Source organism: Cyprinodon variegatus, unplaced genomic scaffold (assembly GCF_000732505.1).
Source record: "Cyprinodon variegatus isolate N-32 unplaced genomic scaffold, C_variegatus-1.0 Scaffold296, whole genome shotgun sequence".
Lineage (NCBI taxonomy): Eukaryota > Metazoa > Chordata > Actinopteri > Cyprinodontiformes > Cyprinodontidae > Cyprinodon > Cyprinodon variegatus.
Genome location: NW_015150749.1, coordinates 433,472 through 453,054, shown reverse-complemented (window position 1 = coordinate 453,054; position 19,583 = coordinate 433,472). Strand labels below are relative to the sequence as shown.

The 19,583-nt window shown below is 39.4% G+C and overlaps 1 protein-coding gene across 1 annotated transcript; it reads left to right on the top strand.

The window, feature by feature from the left end:
- Nucleotides 1-1,271: 1,271 nt before the first annotated feature.
- On the top strand, nt 1,272-18,835 carry klhl2 (kelch like family member 2). Its single transcript, XM_015383844.1, has 15 exons — nt 1,272-1,682; nt 4,559-4,678; nt 4,775-4,881; nt 4,977-5,098; nt 5,701-5,863; nt 6,061-6,170; nt 6,253-6,369; nt 11,237-11,386; nt 11,476-11,593; nt 13,011-13,208; nt 13,298-13,399; nt 13,543-13,671; nt 15,720-15,860; nt 15,951-16,094; nt 18,063-18,835. The coding sequence occupies exons 1-15, from the start codon at nt 1,615-1,617 to the stop codon at nt 18,089-18,091; spliced, it is 1,818 nt and encodes a 605-aa protein (XP_015239330.1). The 5' UTR covers nt 1,272-1,614; the 3' UTR covers nt 18,092-18,835.
- The last annotated feature ends 748 nt before the right edge of the window (nt 18,836-19,583 follow it).

Here is a 19,583-nt window from a genome sequence, read left to right as displayed (position 1 = left end):
ATAAATACAGGTATAGATGGGATTATCATAATCCTTTAAGTAAAAGTCCAGTAAATCCAGCAATTAATGGATTAATAAACAGAGTCCACCTGCATTCAATTTAATCTAAATGACTGCAGCTGTACTTTACATAACTTAAATAACATACCTGAACAAAAAGCAGCATTTCTAAGACCAAGGAGCCGTGCAGAGAGGTAAGAGAACCCTAACTAAACTTTAAGGTACAACCAGACTGTGCGCAGCGTTCACAGTTATTACCGCAAGCCCTACAGTGAGTTTGCCACTCTGCGCTACAAATGCACAGTGTTTACTGTACACCCCGGCCCGCATCATCAAATATAGGATAGGCTCCAGCTGCATGAAGCTGACACCCCACCCACATGAAAAAACTCAGAAAATAGAAGGAATGGTTAATGCTTTGTTAGTGCAGTTTTTCTGGTGAAATTATGATTTCTAAAAAAAACAACTGAAAATGATGGCATATATAAAAGATATACAACCAATTACTATTCAGTATTACTACTACTCATATGCACCCAATAAACAGTTGGGCCTCCTCTTGCATAAATTATTGCATCAATGCACCATGGCAGATAGGAGATCAGCTTGTGGTACTTTGTAGGTGTAATGGAGGCCCAGATTGCTTTCAGACCATCTGCCTTCTTTTGTCTGGCTGGGATGGAAGATTTATAGCCCATGCGTAGGATTTGTATTTGTATAGTCACTGCAGACTCAAGCTTTATCCTGAGTAGACTTTGCTTTTCGTACCACACTCTTCCTTCCGCTCATTTTTTCTGTTGATATGCCTGGATGTGTCAAAAACCACCTTCTTCAATAATGACCTTTTGAGGCATAGCATCCTTGTGGACATATGTCAAGCCAGCAGTCTTATTTAACATGCTGACCCAGAGTGACAAGGCCCAGGAAGCCGTTGTAGGTTTTTTTTAGTCATTTAGCTGATTTGGGTGTGATACCATGAGTTTCCAATTATCATTTGCGAAATCATTCACTATCTATAAGCCACAACTTTTAAAATGACAAGAAAAAAAAATTATTAGATACACCTGTAATCTTTAAATAATTATGTGGAATATTTGCCTTGAGATGTGCAAATTTGAAGCGACATTAGTCTAAAAGCTAAATATGGGAGTGATTGTATATCAATATAGGATGCCATACCTATGAAGGTTCACCAAGCCTTCTCTGAGCAGTCTTCCACCGCTAGGGGGAGACATCACTTTCTTCCTGGACGCCTTGGCTGTTTAAAAGACCGTCTTTGCTGTCTTGTCCTTGTTTGTGCGTTTTAATCAGCTATTGAAAAATAACAGGTATCCTTCCTCGCCCCTCTGGCTCTCACAAACATTCAGGAGGACATCGCCAGTGAAATTAAAACCCATCTGGTTCGGTGTTTGGGGGGCTTACTTTCCAGACCGAAGTAGAAGAAGCAGACACCGCTGACCACATCGGAACCGAAACGTGTCCGTGGACAGAGTCACTGCAGTGGGCTGAGTGTTTATGTGAGCCCGGCTGCTTTACAGGGGCTGCTGTCAGCCCGCCTGCCCGCCCTCTGAGCCCCAATTCAGGCCTGAATAAAGACCGATCCGTGGATATGGAATGGTGCATACTGCTGGGCCAAGTTTTCCGCCTCTGAAAAACACCGGAATCATGGACAGTCATCCACTGTAAGTGTGTGTGTGTGTGTGTGTGGATGTGGATGTGTGTTGACATTTCCCAGTGGCTGCTTGACTGATAGTGCCGCATTAACAGAGACACTGGGCAGCTCGCTGAGCAGGGAGAGGTACTACCGCAGCCTGTCGGTGCAAAGTCTGGATGGTCCTGTAGGCATCCAGGATGGATGCAGGGGATCCAGGATGTAGTGGATCCTGGATGGATGCAGTGGATCCTGGATGGATGCAAGGGATCCAGGATAGATGCAAGGGATCCAGGATAGATGCAGGGGATCCAGGATGGATGCAGGGGATCCTGGGTGGATGCAGGGGATCCAGGATNGGGATCCAGGATAGATGCAAGGGATCCAGGATAGATGCAGGGGATCCAGGATGGATGCAGGGGATCCTGGGTGGATGCAGGGGATCCAGGATGGATGCAGGGGATCCAGGATGGATGCAGGGGATCCTGGATGGATGCAGGGGATCCTGGATGGATGCAGGGGATCCAGGATGGATGCAGGGGATCCAGGAATAATGCAGTGGATGCTGGGGATCCAGGATGGGGGATCCAGGATGGATGCAGGGGATCCAGGATGGATGCAGGGGATCCAGGATGGATGCAGGGGATCCAGGATGGATGCAGGGGATCCAGGATGCACGGGATCCAGGATGCAGGGAACCAGGAATGATGCAGTGGATGCTGGGGATCCAGGATGCAGGGGATCCAGGGTGGATGCAGGGGATCCAGGGTGGATGCAGGGGATCCAGGGTGGATGCAGGGGATCCAGGATGGATGAAGGCGATCCAGGGTGGATGCAGGGGATCCAGGGTGGATGCAGGGGATCCAGGATGGGGGATCCAGGGTGGACGCAGGATCTGATCTATTGTTTCATTTGTTCTGAAGGTGCAGACAGAACAAGCGTGGATTCCCACTGAGGCGTGTGTGGGCATGTATTTGTGAAAGAGGATGGCAACAGGATTTTTCTGCATTACTTACTAATTGTCAATCCTTTATCTCAAGCCAGAGGCGTAACCAGAACATTTTTATATGGGTGGCCAGGCAATAATCAATGTACACTGAGGGGTGGGCCGAAAGCAGATAGGCGCCAGAACCTCGGGGTCAATCTATACGGTTCCAACAGGAAAATTAATGAACACAACAGCCATATTTTCTAAATAAAGACAATACTTTCCTACAGCCTTGGCTAACAAGTAGACGCATATATTTAAACATCCATGCTTTCGAAATAAAAGGTATAGTGCATAAAACTCTTTCAATTTTGAGATATGGGGCATAATCTTTTCCATCATCATTACTTACCTACATGTATAAACAAACATTCTGCATAAAATTGATATTTACAAGCACTAATATCTACATAAATTGATTATTTGATAAGTTTTTATTAAAATTGTTATCTATTTTAATCTATGATATTACTGAAGACTCCCAGATGACTTGCAGAGACACATTTTCTCTTTACCCCAAATAACACAAAATCTAGTTCTGAAAAGAGCCCGAATTCTGTATTTATCATCTTTATTAGTATATTGATGTGTATAATTAACCACAAAAATGTAAATGTTTTAAATATTCCACTTGAGGGTATTACTGCTGCTATCGTCTGTATTGGAGGCAAAAAATGGTAGGGGTGGCCACAGTGGTAGCTAAGGTTTGGCTAAGGGTGGCCCCCCCTGGCCCCCCATCTAGCTCCGCCCCTGTCTCAAGCACATTTGGAGACAAACATGGAGCCCAGTTTAATTCAGTTCAGTTTATGCATATAGCGCCTACTATATGCATCAGCCCTTCATTAGATTTGTTTTTTTGTTTCTTAAGTTCTTTTCCTGGAGGCTGTAATCACAAGACAAGCAGCATTTATGTGCATGCTGGTGACGTCTGTAAGACTAAAGACTGTCTAGATTCACCACAGCAGTCCGGAGCTCCTTTCCTACCCTGGATAGTATTTGTTTGGTTTAGTTATATTTGGATTTGTTAAAGATTTTTTAAGTCCAGGTTTTTTATTCTAGCTTCTATTCCGGCTTTGCTTTAACATCCAAGGCTTAGATTAACAGTCCTGGTAGATTTAGGTTTAAAATGATTTTTATTCACCCAGGAGGAGGTTTGTGACCGATTTAAAAAGTGAGTCACCCATCTCTTTACAGCTAAGCAATGTAAAGCTATGTAGTAAACAAATGTATCTGTTTTTATCTACAGTTAAGTAAAAGAAATTGCATAAATTAAATCCTTCTTTATTTTTGCTGATCAGCCTTTTGCATGTTTTCACTGGTATTTTGATGACTTCTCTTTGATGGTGAGCATTTTAAAGACGTTGCAATCACCCTAATCTTCAGCTACTGTAACAGATTCTCGTCTCAGATCTCAGAAGGGAATGAAAACTTTGGTAAAATTCAAAGATCATTTGTATATAAATCTTTAAGGAATCGTTTTTGCCCTATACCAACTTGTACTTAAAGCCCTTCTTAAACAACATGGTCTACTTCCTGTTTCCTACTAGTCAGTCAGTGTTTATCCTTCAATGTGACCATTATCTAACCACCTCCCTGCAGGTTTAAAGTAAAGTTGAACGCTTTGGATGAAATTCTGCCTCTTTATTATTCCATTAAATTTTGCTATGTTAATCAGCCCTGAGCACTATGCTACCATTACCGTGCTTTACAATTGGTTATGTTCAAATGGTCAAAAGCCTCACCCTGATATATGTATCATGATTAAGCCTTAGAGTATAAAGAACTGAATTTAACCTAAATTTCAATTCCAGAACCGAATGTTTTTGAAGTGGTAAAGCTTGTGGATATTTCCATCTGTTAGGAGTTATTACCTGGGATGCTTTAATGCCTGTGCCTGTTGTTTATGTGTCCCTTCCTAGGTGTACTAGGCTTTGTCCACACTCTCTGGACAAAGAAGATGGAGTGGAGAGGCAGGGTCCAGTCACTCTGAACCCGCGGCACATGAGGAAGGCGTTTAAGGTCATGAACGAGCTACGGAGGTGATATGCTCTCTCTGCTAAGTTATTTGTTCTCTCCTTGGTTGTCGATGTTACCTGTAACTTTTTTGTTTTACTTCTTCATCTCCGTTTGTGCAGCCAGAGCCTGTTGTGTGATGTGACTATAGTTGCAGAGGATGTAGAGATTGCAGCTCACAGGGTGGTTCTGGCCGCTGGGAGCCCTTATTTCCACGCCATGTTTACAGGTAGGGAGCGTCTTCCATTTGTGTTTGCATTGCATTTGAAAAGGAGGTGTTCCAAAATCTTAATGATATGCTCACATTTTAAATCACTCAAACAGGAGAGATGACGGAAAGCAGAGCGAAGCGAGTGAGAATAAAGGAGGTAGGGGGGTGGACCCTGGGCCTGCTGGTGGACTACATCTACACTGCAGAGATACAGGTCACCGAGGACAACGTGCAGGTAGCCACTCACACAGATCTGCTCTAACACTGCTGGCAGAGATATACAGGATTCTTCAAAAGTATTTATATTCCTTAAACCTTTTTTTTTCAGTCGACTACTGCAAACTTTAATGTATTTGACTGGGATTATTTTTCCCCAGTATTTAAACAGAGTAGTGCATAAAAATGATGTGAAGGGAAATTATTTTCCAAATGGAAACTTAGAGAAGCGTGTTATATATTTCCATTCTCAGTTAGATTTCTATCTGGACTTTCTGTGCAGCTTTTCAAAGCCAATAAGTTCTGGTTGATCTGAACTGGAGCTCTGGCTGCTTGTTACAGGTCGTTGTCCTGTGGTTGTTTTTGACTGCATCCATCTTCCCATCAACTCTGACAAGCTTCCCCATCCCAGCTAAAAAAAAACTTCCCCTTAGAATGATGGTGCCACCACCATGTTTTACAGAGTGGATGGGAGGCATTGGTTTTTTGCGGTCTTATTGAGATCGCAAGTTTTTTTTTTCCCCTACAGCAACTTTTAGAAAAACTACTGTATTTGATCTGCAGCTTTCTTTTAGCCTCTCTTACCATGACCAGACCACCAATGGTGTTTGTGCTCCTCAGGCTCTGCTGCCTGCAGCAGGTTTGCTCCAGCTCAACGAGGTGAAAAAGGCCTGCTGTGAGTTCCTCAGTTCCCAGCTCCATCCATCCAACTGTCTGGGGATACGAGCCTTTGCCGACCTACATGCTTGTTCCCAGCTTCTCTCACTGGCTAACGGTTATGCAGGTTTGTGTCCTCAAACTACAGCGACTCTTCTTACTGCCTCTTTAAATTGAGCTTGTGGTTAATTGTGGTCGAGACAATCTGGGACGGGGAGTAGGAGACAGAATGAGGACAGGTGTAATTAATGGAGCCGATCTGTTCTAGAAAACTTCTGCTGCTGTCTGAAAAGTTGCATTTGTGCATTTTCTTTGTGCTGACAGAGCAACATTTCACTGAGGTCGTCGGGAGTGAGGAGTTTCTGAACTTGGGTATGGAGCAGGTGTCCAGTCTGATTGCCAGCGACAAGCTCACCATACCCTCAGAGGAGAAGGTGCTCACTCCCCCTCTATAGAAAACAGGCCTGATTGCACGGCTGATAGCTTAGCCTGATATACATCTGTGTTCCTGCATAGGTCTTTGAGGCAGTTATCGCCTGGGTAAACCATGACAAAGATGTCCGTCAGGAACACTTGGCCCACCTGATGGAACACGTACGCCTGCCGCTGCTCTCCAGAGAATACCTAGTGCAGGTATGTTTGGCTTCGCCTTTGTCTGCTTTTTGAACGTCGGATAAAGAATCTAAATAATTAAAACACCAAAGGGTGGTTATTGTTGGTAAACACAAGCCGTGTAATTCTAATCCCCCAGTTTTAGTGTTTTAATAGGGAGAGTTTAAACCAAAATCTTTAATTTAACAGAAAAGAAGCTATTTCTACTGCTATACACAGATTTAAACAGACACTTGAAAAAAGTACTCACTAAACAGAGTTATTTTTAAGTACTCACCTGCCTATTGTACAGAATGCTTTTCCCCCCACTTTTCTGCTCTTTATATAACATACGCAAAAAAATAAAGCTGATTTTTATAGTTAACTAGTGAGGCTGTTGGTTAGGAGAGATGCTGAAATCAGGTGGTTAATGGACATGAGGCTCAAAGCTACTGGTAAGCATTTGTAGATCTGAAACAGATTTACCTAAATATAACTAATGCATTAACCTGGAAGTATTTGGGATAGCCTGTAAAAAAGGGGGGATTTTTAGCACAATACTTTGAGCTGATTGGGTGACGTGCCAGCTTGTGCCTGTCTTCCTTTATCAAACATTTTTCAAATTCTATTGGAAGAAAAGCACAGACATCTTTCCCATCTACAAATGCACAAAGTGCTTCTCTTTGCTCCTCTGTTAAACAAGAAATTGACGCTATTATAGCTAAAGCCGAGTTAATTGCGGTATCGACAGGCGAGTCCTCCAGCGTAGCCATGTTTGTTATGCCCTAGCAAGGTCCTTCTGACTGTCATCATTCCTACATGTCCCGCCCCAAAAAACACTGCTGGCATGTCACTGGTTCGACTTGCTGGTTGTTGCCAGATGCACAGGAGTCTTAAAGATGGATTTGTTGTGAGATTAAAAACTCTGATCTCGCAACAGTCCTGCTTGCAACGCAAGGTTGCATGGCGCCCCATTACTTTTCACATTATGAGTTGAAAAACTGTACTAACATTCTTTCAGCAAGCTGGCCAGCAGTGTGTAGGAACACGTCATAACATTCTCCTTAACTTAATTAATGTTATGAAAAAAAAAGTTCAGACCTACAGTGGCTTTGAACTCTCTATCTGAAACTCAGTTATTTTTCCATTTTCCAATCAAAAATCCTACAAATAATGTTCTTTTACTTTTTGTATTCAAACATTCAACCCTTTTTGTTCTTTGATTTCCTGCCTCTAAAAAAGATTTAAAGGTTTTATGGAGGATTTCAGCAAATTTTTGAAAAGACCCGCCCTCACCACTTTAAAAAAAAAAAATGCACATGCGCAACCCTGTATCTGCTCCCAAGAGGGAATGCCTATTAAACATATAACATGAAAGCGTGCACGAGCCCATTTCTCTTCATGCATGCTCTGTTTAAAAGTTGCTGTTTATATCACTCATACAAGCCCACTTTCACCTTACTTACTATCAGTAAGTGAAAATCGGCACGTAGGACGGCCTTATGTAAACATATCACCAGAATGATTGACAAGTAGGAGGAGCCCTTATTTTGATGATCCACCTGGAAAAAGAACATCCTCCACTATACCTTTAACATGGAAAGCAAATCTTCTTTCTCCTAAACTGGAGCTGATCTAAATATCAATAAATCTTAGATGATGTTATTTTGTGGTTTACTTCAACTGAATGGAGGAAGTTCCTCTTGATTTAATTAGTGTGTTCAATACTCAGCCAGGACACGGGGTGTCTGAGTTGCTGCTCTTGGGTTGCAGAAACAGAGTACTAAGGTAACGCTCTAATGGACTGAGGCAGTTTTTACCATAGTGCCAGAAGTCCAATCAATACCTGGTCTCTTTTAAGAGGGCCATGTGATATACACATTTTTCATGTTTCTGATTTATGACTGCACAATTTATGCACTTTAGTTTTTTCTGTATAGATTTTGTATAAATGTTGCTTAAATGGTAAAACATGTTTTTTTTTTTTTATTATTATTTATTTACCTTATCCAAGTGAATCCAGATTGCAGGAAAGCAATGAAGCAAATAGCCCTTTAACACACGAGTTAGATGCAAACTTCAACAATGATTCTTAATTCATGGAGCACACAGTTAATAAAACCAGACTTCTGCACAAGATCTTTTAAACATTTGCATTGAAACTGAAAATGTAGCTCAAAGCTGAAAAATAATCCTCTCTATTTTATTTCCCGTGAATTGAAATTTGTAATCTGGACAATCTGATCACCAAATAAACCAGCTAGCCTGCGATTTTTGTTGAATATGATGACGAAATCCACCCCTTTAAATCAGTTCTTACCCCGTTTATTGTGATAATATTTACCGCTGCCACAAGGATATTAGAGGCTTCACTTACCTCAGGATGGGGAATGCTTGAAAGTTTTTACCACGTACCCTATGCCACCATTTACTGTATGTTTAACTTGGCGATTAAATATTATATTACTTGGAATATGAAACATTATTCCTACGTGGTCATATCTTATTTAAAAATAAAGTTAAATAAGAACTAGATGGTGGCAAAGAAATGATACATCATGAACACTTGTGGAGAAAAGCAACTGAAACACTCGGATACCAAAAAACAGAGCAAACGTCGCTCTCTTTGTAGACATTACAGCTGATTCAGCAGCTGAGTTCTGATGACAGATGGTCACGACTCAACTGTTCTGAATGTTTGTTTCTCACCAAGTGCAAGATGATTATTCATCCCTTAATATCGTCTACTTGAGAATGTAGTAATATCTTTTTTACTGTGCTTCTCCCATCAGAACACATTATAGTCAAGTTTGATTTTACTGGACCTGTTGGAGCGTTTTAGCATAAGTTTTACATCTTTGTACTCACTTTCAGAGCGCAAAGCCGTCTATTTACAGGTTCTATCTCATAGAAATTATAGTTTGTCTTTTTAAATGGTGGGACTGGTGTGTCTTGCAGGTAAATACAGACCCTATGGTAGTGAAACGCATCACTTCAGTCTCTAAAAGCTGGAAATCCTGTTTAACATCCTGTTCTTTTAAAAACTGTTTAAAACCAATCTATTTGCACAGGCCATGGATGGGACCTGGTTGGGAAATGTACTTTAGCTTAAAAATGTTTTACCTTATTTTTGTCTGTTGGGAAATATGTGTGTATATTTCTGTTTGAACTGTTGTAATGCAAAACTAGTGACTTGATATGAACATCTTATGGAGTTAGTGAAATAATAAGCTAAACTTTACTTTTAAATTCCTTGGAAAATCAGTTTTACTACTTATTACATACCAAGTAGATAAACGAACTGCAGAAATAGTGGGGACCAAAAATAAAGCTGTCAGCCACTAAAAGTGCTCTCCAGCACACAAGGTAACAGACCAGAGACACAATGCAGGATTATTAAAGCTTTTACAATCTGTAGGGTTAACAGGCACATTAGTTCAGCTTCACCTGTAAAGATATGAGTTTCACCATGTTTGGAGAAGCAGGCCAGAAGGAAGCACATAGATAAATTAGGGAAGCTCAATATTGCTTCCTTTTTGTTTTAACACATCAAAATGTGTCCTATAAGTTTAACTGAAATATTAATAACCAATTTTTGTTTCCATCTTGTTGTTTGTGTATGCATTTTATTTTGGTGGGTTTGTTTGGGCCTGTAACCTTGATGATGCAGCAAATGATCACTTAGTTTTTTATTCTGACAGAGAAGGAAAAGTATTTGTCTGTCCACTTTGTCATTTATATACATTTTATAAACCTCTTATTCTTAATTTTTATTGGGTCCAGCACATGGATTGACCCCTGTCCCCAATAACTGCAACTTTAATGTTTCTCTAAACACTTTCCACAAGGTTAAAGGTCTAGATGAGAAAAGCCGAAATGCAGCATCCAATGTAGTTTGTCCTAAAGAGGTTCTATGAGGTTGAGATAAGGACTCTGTGCAGGCCAGTCATGGATCTCCACACTAAACTTTATATCTGAATTAATTGAACTGGTGGTGCTACCTTTTACAATGTAGTGCATATTAGTGGTTTGGCCTTTTTATTTCATTGTGTGGAAGGAGTTGGAAATTGTCTGCCATAATAGTAATATTAGAAGCAGAAGCAGGTATCAATATTAGCTCAAATTATCATTATGATGCATCCTTAAAATTAATAATAGAAGAGGTCCAAGAACTCATCCCTAAGGTTCATTATTACCAACCTACTAAAAACGTATGGCTGTTAAGCAATAGCAAATCTCCTGTTTATTCCAATCTTAAGATCTTAGCAACAACCCTATGATTCTAGAATTTGAAGAGGATGCCATGAATGGTTGTATTAAATGGTATTCATTAAACTCCAGTAGATAAGATTTTATGTAGTATTTCCTAACCTGGAAAGCTTACTTGTCCAGAGTTTATTATTACAGGACCTTACTGTTACTGTTGTATGAAAAGGTTCTTACTTTTACTAACATGAATGGATCTGTGCGCTAGCTGAAACTCTCTTCCTATTAGTGTGGCGGCAAATACACTTAATGTGTATTACCACCACCTAAAGTGGTGAAATGAAACGTTAGTCATTATTATTATTATATTATCTTAACTATTGTTAAATATAATGTGATTATAATGGAGTGCTTTGTTAAATTGTGATCATATTGCAAATGCAATTAATTAGCCCTAATTTAATTCTAAAGCATCGGTGTCTTCTATTTAATTTTTTTGTCATGTTGATGAGTTGTCTAAAATGGAATATTTAGTATATGTATGATTACAAACTTATTTTCAAAAGCAAATATAATTTAAAGATTTTCTTCTCTGTTGAAACAGCATTTTTGTTTTCACTTAAGTTTAAGTTTTCTACTGCTTCTTCTAAGCACACCCTTGCAGTGTCTTCTGCTTTCTAATGGGTTCTTTGTTTGCTGTCAGCGTGTCGAAGAGGAGTCCCTGATAAAGAACAGCAGTGCGTGTAAAGACTACCTGATTGAGGCCATGAAGTACCACTTGTTGCCAGCTGAGCAGCGAGCTCTGATGAAGACCGCACGTACCCGAATGAGAACTCCTGTCTCCTGTCCCAAGGTGAAGATAAAAGTCACAGTTGAAGGTCTTCACTTCAGAGTGAAAACATCTTACCTGTTATTTTTTTTATTTTATCCTCTTGCATTTAGGTGATGGTTGTAGTTGGAGGTCAGGCTCCTAAGGCTATCCGTAGTGTTGAGTGTTTCGACTTTGAGGAGCAGCGATGGTACCAAGTGGCTGAACTCCCTACAAGAAGATGCAGAGCAGGTTGGAAACCCTGAAATAAAAAAGATTTGCTATACAACTGCATAAATTTGCTGAAAGTCCTATTCATTCTCGAGATACTCTTCATTTAGGCTGGCGTGTGGTGGCAGTAATAAATTTGTACTGGACCAGTACATGGCCATGAAGATGTTCTAACCTGCCCCTTTGTGGGCCATCATTGGAAAACCTGATCCTGCCACATTTAGGATCAGTTTAATGTCAGTTTGCCCAGTCAAAATGTGTTGTAGAGGTCAGGATGATATAGATTTAATTAGTGGGTGCGGCCATTAATTTTTACATTGCTGCACACTCTGAGCTGAATCTGTCTAAACTTTGACTAGGACATTTTAATGCATAAATCTATTTTGAACGAAGCTATTCCTATTTAACTCCATATTTTTTCCAATTTAACTCCATTTTTAGGTTTCTTCCAAATATTACTTTGTTTTAGTTCCACAAAAGTCATTTCAACTTCTCTCTTCCAACTTTTCAAGAAAGAACATCCCCACATCATGATACTGCCACCGTCACATTTCACTATGTGCACTGTATGTCTGTTTTCACACACTTAATTAGAGACACCCGTGGATTGGATATCAGTGATTGGATATTGGTAATCCTCTGCACTTAAAATAGAACTGTTATCTTTTTCTTTTTGCTACTTATTTGTTGATTAATAATATAAATAAATTTATATCTGTGTTAATTTGTTACATTTTTCGACAATGTTTATGTTGAGGTTAAAGCCGTCTAACCTGACAACAGCCAGATGCATGTCTCACTCCGCCTAGCGGAGTGAGACATGCATCTGGCTGTTGTCAGGTTAAAAGCCGTCACCCACATGCAAGATACATGGTTTATTGAGTCAACAGTTGAATCGGATTGCAATTGGATATCAGGCGATACACTCAGCCCAGATATCTGTATTGGATTTGATCAGGAAAAACTAGATCATTGCATCTCTAGTTTTAATGTTTCTACACCTAAAAGTTCAGTATTGGTTTAATCTTATATAACATGTTTGAAGATTTCCCTGCATGGATCATCCAAGCTGTAAATGGGATGGAAATATGACTTCATGCGATTAATGTTCAGTATTATGTGTTCTTGCATATCTAATCATCTGTCAACAGATTCTCCCAGTTGAGTAGTGGACCTCTACAGCTCCTCCAGAGTTTCTATCCTCCTCATGACATCATATAGGACCACATTTAAAAATCTTTAACGGATGTTAATGCAATGTAATGTGCTGTGGATTTCATTAGGGTCTGAAGGTGATTTAAAGTCACCAGAGGACATACAGACCACCAAAACTCTTTTCATGTAATTTTAAAAGCCTTAAAATTCCTAAACAAACAGTAGTGTGCAGAGCATTGATGTTCATTAGTTTGTAATTATTGGGTTACATTCTGTGTTTCAGGTGTGGTGTACATGGGTGGATGTGTGTATGCCGTAGGCGGTTTCAATGGATCTTTACGTGTGCGGACAGTGGACTGTTATGAACCAGTGATGGATCGCTGGACTAGTGTGAGCAGCATGCAGGACCGGAGGTCAACGCTCGGCGCTGCTGTTCTCAATGGACTCCTGTACGCTGTAGGAGGCTTTGATGGCAGCACAGGTACAGCGTTCTGTGTTCTGTGGTTAAAACATGAAGATAAATGTTTGTGAAGCAGTATCTGATGGCGGGTTCTTGCTCTTTGATCGTAGGTCTCTCCACAATTGAGGCGTACAACGCCAAGACGGATGAGTGGTTCCATGTGTTGCCCATGAACACCAGACGCAGCAGCGTAGGAGTCGGTGTTGTCAACGGTGATTACAATTCTCAGTTTATTTCCAAGGTTTACAAATACCAAATATATTTTATTTGGTATTTTTAATTTTATGGAGAAACCACCATGAAAAATGTGTTCTTTTGTTCTTTTAGATTTAAATACGTATTCTTGTTTTTTCAGGCATCCTGTATGCTGTGGGAGGTTATGATGGAGCCACCAGGCAGTGCCTGAGCACGGTGGAGGCTTACAATCCGAAAAGCAACACATGGAGCTATATAGCAGAGATGGGTACCAGACGTAGTGGAGCAGGTTTGTGATTTTTGTGTCACAAAATGTGAGAGCTAAATTTGCATTCACTCATACTTATCCGTATCCCTTTAGCTATAATAATTCCAAGTTACATTTATGCGTTGATACAGAACAGAAAACATCTGCTCATTGGTTCATTTTAAAGTTAGAAGTTTATAAATCTGATCTTGATGAAAAAAAACGCTCTTGTGAAAATTAAAACAAACTTATCATTAATCACAGTTTTATTCGCCTAAATAAACAAAATAGTGCTGCAGGAATACTTTGTTTCTTATTTTTAATGATCTATTAAGCACATTTCCGAAAACATACATTTTTACCCCTAAAAAAAGAGTGTAGAGAAAGAAAATTTAGATGTTTGTCCAACAATGCTGAAGCATGTAAAAGTTCCACATCCTGCAATGCAAAAATGAAAATTATTTATTTATTTTTACCTACATTCATGTCCAACCTGTCCAATCTTCCTCCAAGAGATCACTTTTAATCAGGGATTTATAGAAAAGCTGTGCGGCTACCTGAGGTTGATGATTTTCTGTTAGAAAAGTCAGGCAATGATTGGCCATTTAGAAACTAAATAATTAGATGAACAATAACTTTATTCTCTAAATAGGAACATTTTGTCAGTGATTAAGACATAAGATCATGGGTATTTACATAGACCTGGCACTAAAATAAACCAAACAAGAAATTTGCAGTAAACACACAGCTTTATAAGGACACACTTAAGCGCAGACACTGTAAAAAAGCAGAATTCAAAACAACATCTCTACAGCTCATAGCTTCTGCGTGTACACCTTAATAATTATGTACAAGGGCTCTAATTTCTGCAGAAGTGATAAATAAATTATGACTAAAATTTGATCTGATAAAAGAAACAAAAGTGGCCCTAGTTCCAATCTGATCACCGTAAAGGATACAAATTATTGGATACGCTTTCTGGTTTAACGCAATTGTTTTCTAAAAAACTAATTGCTTTCAGTATAAATGTTTATTTTTGTTTTGAAAGAGCATGGCAGCAGTACTTTCTACCTAACAGTAAAAGTCTAAAAGCAGGAAAGTAAGCATGTTTCTAAATGGCAAAATCAAAATGTTTACCTTTTTTCAGAGATTTCTGCTTTTAGCTGTGTTCCAAGTTATTCAGACTAAAACGCAGCAGTAGGGGGCTTTAAGATCTTATCACGATGTTTTGCTGTACTATCATGATACCGATAAGTGAAGATTAAAAACATTCTTTAATGATTCTTTGAAGTCGTTCTAGCTGTGACTTCATGCCACAGCAGTCAGAGCCCCAAAATTATAAATACCTGCCAGAAAAAAATATAACATTTTAACATAGGCCTTTTCAGGATCCAAGATCCGTAAAGAAGTGTGATTTTTTTTTTTTTTATCTATATCGATAAACATCCCATAGTAACACAGTTGAAAGGTATTCTTATAATTTGCCAATGTCTGAATGAAAAAAATAATATATATATATTTTTTTTAATGACTGTTTATTCTTATTTAGTGTTTATATAAAAAATACCTTAAATGCCCACCCCTACCCAGCTAATTACTATCAGTGATAACTAGTTTCCTTAGTTTTTTTGAGCTTCTGTAATGCCACCAAACCAACATAATTCCCAACTATTTAGAGGAAGGATTTTCTTAACTTTTTGAAAAGACCTGCCCTCTCCATTAAAAAAAATGCACATCAGAATCAGTATCTAGTTTATAGCAAGTATGTTTGCACTTACAAGGCATTTGACTTGGTGTTGATGGTGCAGACAAAATAGATATATAACCCTGTGCCTATTGAACACGTGCAAGAGCGTGCATAAGCCCATTTCTCCTCATGCACGCTCTGTTTAAAAGCATCTCTCACTTATCAAAAGAAGATAACCTTACATAAACTTATCGCCAGAATGATTGACAATTAGGAGGACCACTTATTTTGATGATCCACCCGGAAAAAGAACATCCTCCACTATGCATTTAAGCTAGCAATGCAAATCATGCTAATTACTTGCTAATGCATCCAATTCATTTGCAATATTTTTTTTTTTTAGGTGTGGGTGTGTTAAAAGGGTTACTATATGCTGTGGGCGGCCATGACGGTCCGTTGGTGAGAAAGAGCTGTGAAGTTTATGATCCAGCCTCCAACAGCTGGCGGCAAGTAGCTGACATGAACATGTGTCGACGCAACGCAGGTAAGTAAGGAGAAAACCCTGTGAGATGCCATCATATGATGTTTTTCTCCTCACTGGTGGATGTTTATCTGTGTGTGCTTATGTTTTCAGGTGTGTGTACTGTAAACAACCTGCTTTATGTGGTCGGAGGAGACGACGGCAGCTGCAATTTGGCCTCGGTGGAGTTCTACAATCCAACCACTGATAAGTGGACGCTAATGCCAGCCTGCATGAGCACAGGCCGCAGTTATGCAGGTCAGTGAATGCATTAGTGCGTTCACACTAAATGCGTTTTTAATAGAATCTCTGTGTTGCTCGCATGGTGTTTGACATTTAGCCAGCAATTTGTGTGGCTAACGTGGTCAACGTTTCAATACTTCATCAAATAGGCCTTACCTTTTTCTGTTCAGTATCCGAAACTGTTATTCTGCTTCAGGGAAGGAGGTCAGAGGTGAGGCAGGGAGATGGTTAGAGTGCAGTGCAGAGGGTGGACCAGAGCTGGCCGCAGAAGAGACCAGCTCTGAAGCTACAGATGAAGGACGAGTGATGAATTATTTGAAGTATTTTTTAAATTGAATTTGAATTGAATGATTTTATACTCCTTTTAGGGGTAGTTTAATATGTCTTTTTTAAAACCCACCCACAAAGCTCCAAAGACGAGGCATTCCTTTCCTCATCCAAGGTCAACTTTTGTTTTTTTTCTCTGCCATTTTGATTGAAAAAAAGTTTAATCTCTGCTGTGCTTCTGTGACCTATACAACAGCCACATCCACATCCAGTCCCTGATTGGTTGACACAACAGGAATTTACAAAATTCAGATTTTTTATTTTATCCAGTTAAATTTGCTTTGTGTCTGTCTTGGTTTTTCGCTTTGCTCTTGCTTCTCCCTGATCGCAGCCTTCACATTGTTAGCAATGCATCCTTTGCATCACTAACCTCCTGAACGTTCCCCTATATAGACATAACACCCAAATCACTTGCTTTCTATGCATCATCAAGATCAAGCTATTGAATACCTCTCTAAAGGTATTCACATTGCGTCTCTTTAGAGCCACAAACATCCACGTTTTAACCGGGGCTTTACTGATTGGCCAGCAAATAGTAGTGAATAATTGTAAAATTAAACTGTTTTAGAAAAACAAATGTCTAAAAGTATTACCTGATTTACTGGATGCAACAAAAAAGCATATTTAGAAAAAAAAACAAAACAGCTTTGCTTAGAAACTGGTTATTTTTATTTTTGCTGGTTCAACTTTTCAGAACACCTGATGCTCATCGGGATAGATGCTTGTCATGTTGGAAGGGGAACTTGCTGCTAGCAGTCCAGCCCTGTTTAACAGTGGGGATAATGTGCTAGAGCTCATTTTGATTTGAACTGATGAAAACCAAGGCAAGGAGATGAAAAAGAAAAGATTGACAAATATAGATGGGAGATGAATCCTGGTAGAACGATGGGGCATGTTCTCTCTTTTTTTTTTTTTTTTTAAGATAAAGATAAATCTTTATCAGTGTATTTTTAAATCAATTTTAATTTCAGTCTCATGAAATTATAGATTTTTCATTTAGGTTTGAAAAAGGGTTTTCCTTAAAGGTAAATAGCTATTAAAAATTCTTACAATGCACAGTTTTGTATTCAGGACAATACATTTAACTCTGGTCCCATGTGACCCATGTATGCATCATGTGTTGTGTTGACCGGCCAGAAACCGAGCCTCTGTTCCAACATCAAGCCTCTCCAACATCCAAAAAGTTTTCTTTCTGGATTTGTGCCAATCTTTCAATATACCAAGACCATCTTCCCATAGAGAAACCCCAGAGTATGACTCCACCAGTATCATGCTTTACAGTGGGGATGGTGTGCTCAGGAGAATTTGCAGTGTTTGTATTTTGTCACACAGCGTTTGTGATTGTAGGCCTCCTTCCACTTGTTTGCTGGGTTTTTGAGTAAACAGAAATCTAAAAATCTTTCTTTTTGCTACACCTCCATGAAAGGAGTGAGAGGGGCAGGGTGAACAATCTGTTTTAATTTTGTTGCCCATCTGATTTTGCAGCAGTTTTTTTTTTTTTTTGACTCCACTTTAAATTTTTCTAAATAATGAAATATTTTTGTATCTTTTGCTTGAATATCTACAATATTTTCTGCATTTCTTTTTTACATTGTGCATTTAGATACACAATAGTAATAATAAAACTTGAATGTTTAATTTCTCTCCTTTTTGCAGGTGTGACAGTGATTGACAAGCCCTTATGACTGCTCTTGACTACTGCCATTAAATAAAAGCAGAGTGTTCTGCAGAATTCTGATCATGGATCTGTCTACGATGCCGATGCAGAGTTGAGCAGCAGGCACTGACGAAGATGTTGATGCTGATGAAGGTTCTTGCACTTACCTTAATTGGAGGGGGAAGGCGCTGTGACAGACGAGGTCCTCGAACCTGTGTTTTATTTCGCTCCTGGCAGGACTGCAGCAGCGAGGGGACATTCCGGTATGAAGCACCACTGGATCACTGCAGTGCCACTGAAACGCTACTGATATGAAGCTGCTACTAGTTACTTTAACATTAGTTAATTTTAACACAGACCAGATATGAGAAAGACCACTTGTCGGATCTATGGTAGAATCCGAGAAAAGACAAATTGTTTGGACCGAAGTCTGTTTCTAATTTTGTTTTATTAATCTGAAGAGTGAGCTGATGTGCTTGCATATTACGGTGCTCCGTCGTTTGCACATGTAGGCATGTGTTTTTGTTTGCATCAGAGAGTCTGTGTATGGTGAGGCCTTGTTCGATGCCGCATGAACACACTCTGTCTGACTTCTTACCCATTACAGTGTTGCAGCGAGGCCTGATGAGTGCCTGAATGTCAGAGTCCACCCTCCTCTTTGTTTTAGCCTCAGTACCGAACCAGCTCAGAGCTGGAATCAGTCACTATTTTGAGATAAGGAAACAAATGGTGACTTCAGAAAGGTTGGTTGGCTTGTGTGGATTCAGAATAACAGAATAGATGAAACCAAGTCCAGTGGATTTTTTTTTTTTTTTTTTTTTTTTTTTTTGGAGATAAGAGACTTTGTAGAGAGAGGTGCACCAGTCACGTTGCCAAACACAGGGAAACGGAGAGAAGCTCGTAGTTAAACTGTTGGATATATCTGTGGTATCGTAACTGGGAGCCATATTTGCCGTGATTGTAAACACTAATGAAAGCAGGAGCAGCCTGAACTCAATGCATGGACTCTAGCCTGACTCTAGTCTCTAGCCTGTTAGCCAGTTTCCTCCCTTCCTTTGGTGTAACAACCTGTTTATAACTACTGCACACCCTGACGTAATATGAATGTGCCAGTTTTAATGTCTCCTCTTTTCTGTCTCTTTTTATCTGTGTTTCTTATCTCTTCTCTCTCTCTGGAAAGTGACCAAACCTCCTCTTGAGTTTCTTTCTTCAGTCTCTTTTTTTCTTTTTCCTGCAAATATTCAGAGTCGCTCTGAAAAGTAAAATTGGTATCCGTCTCTTGTGAGTGCATTGATGAATGTCATGTAGGCTTAAAACTAAATGTTTTATTACATGTTTTATATTATCATTAATAAATATGCTTCTTGTATTTTAAGCTGTGAAACGCTATAATCTGTTTTTAAAACTTTGCCAAATCAGTAAAACATTTAAATTTAATGTGTCATGAGTGTCTGATTTCTTTTATTATGAAACTAATATACCTTCTTTTTTTTTTTTTTGAGATTTTAGTCACTGGTTAA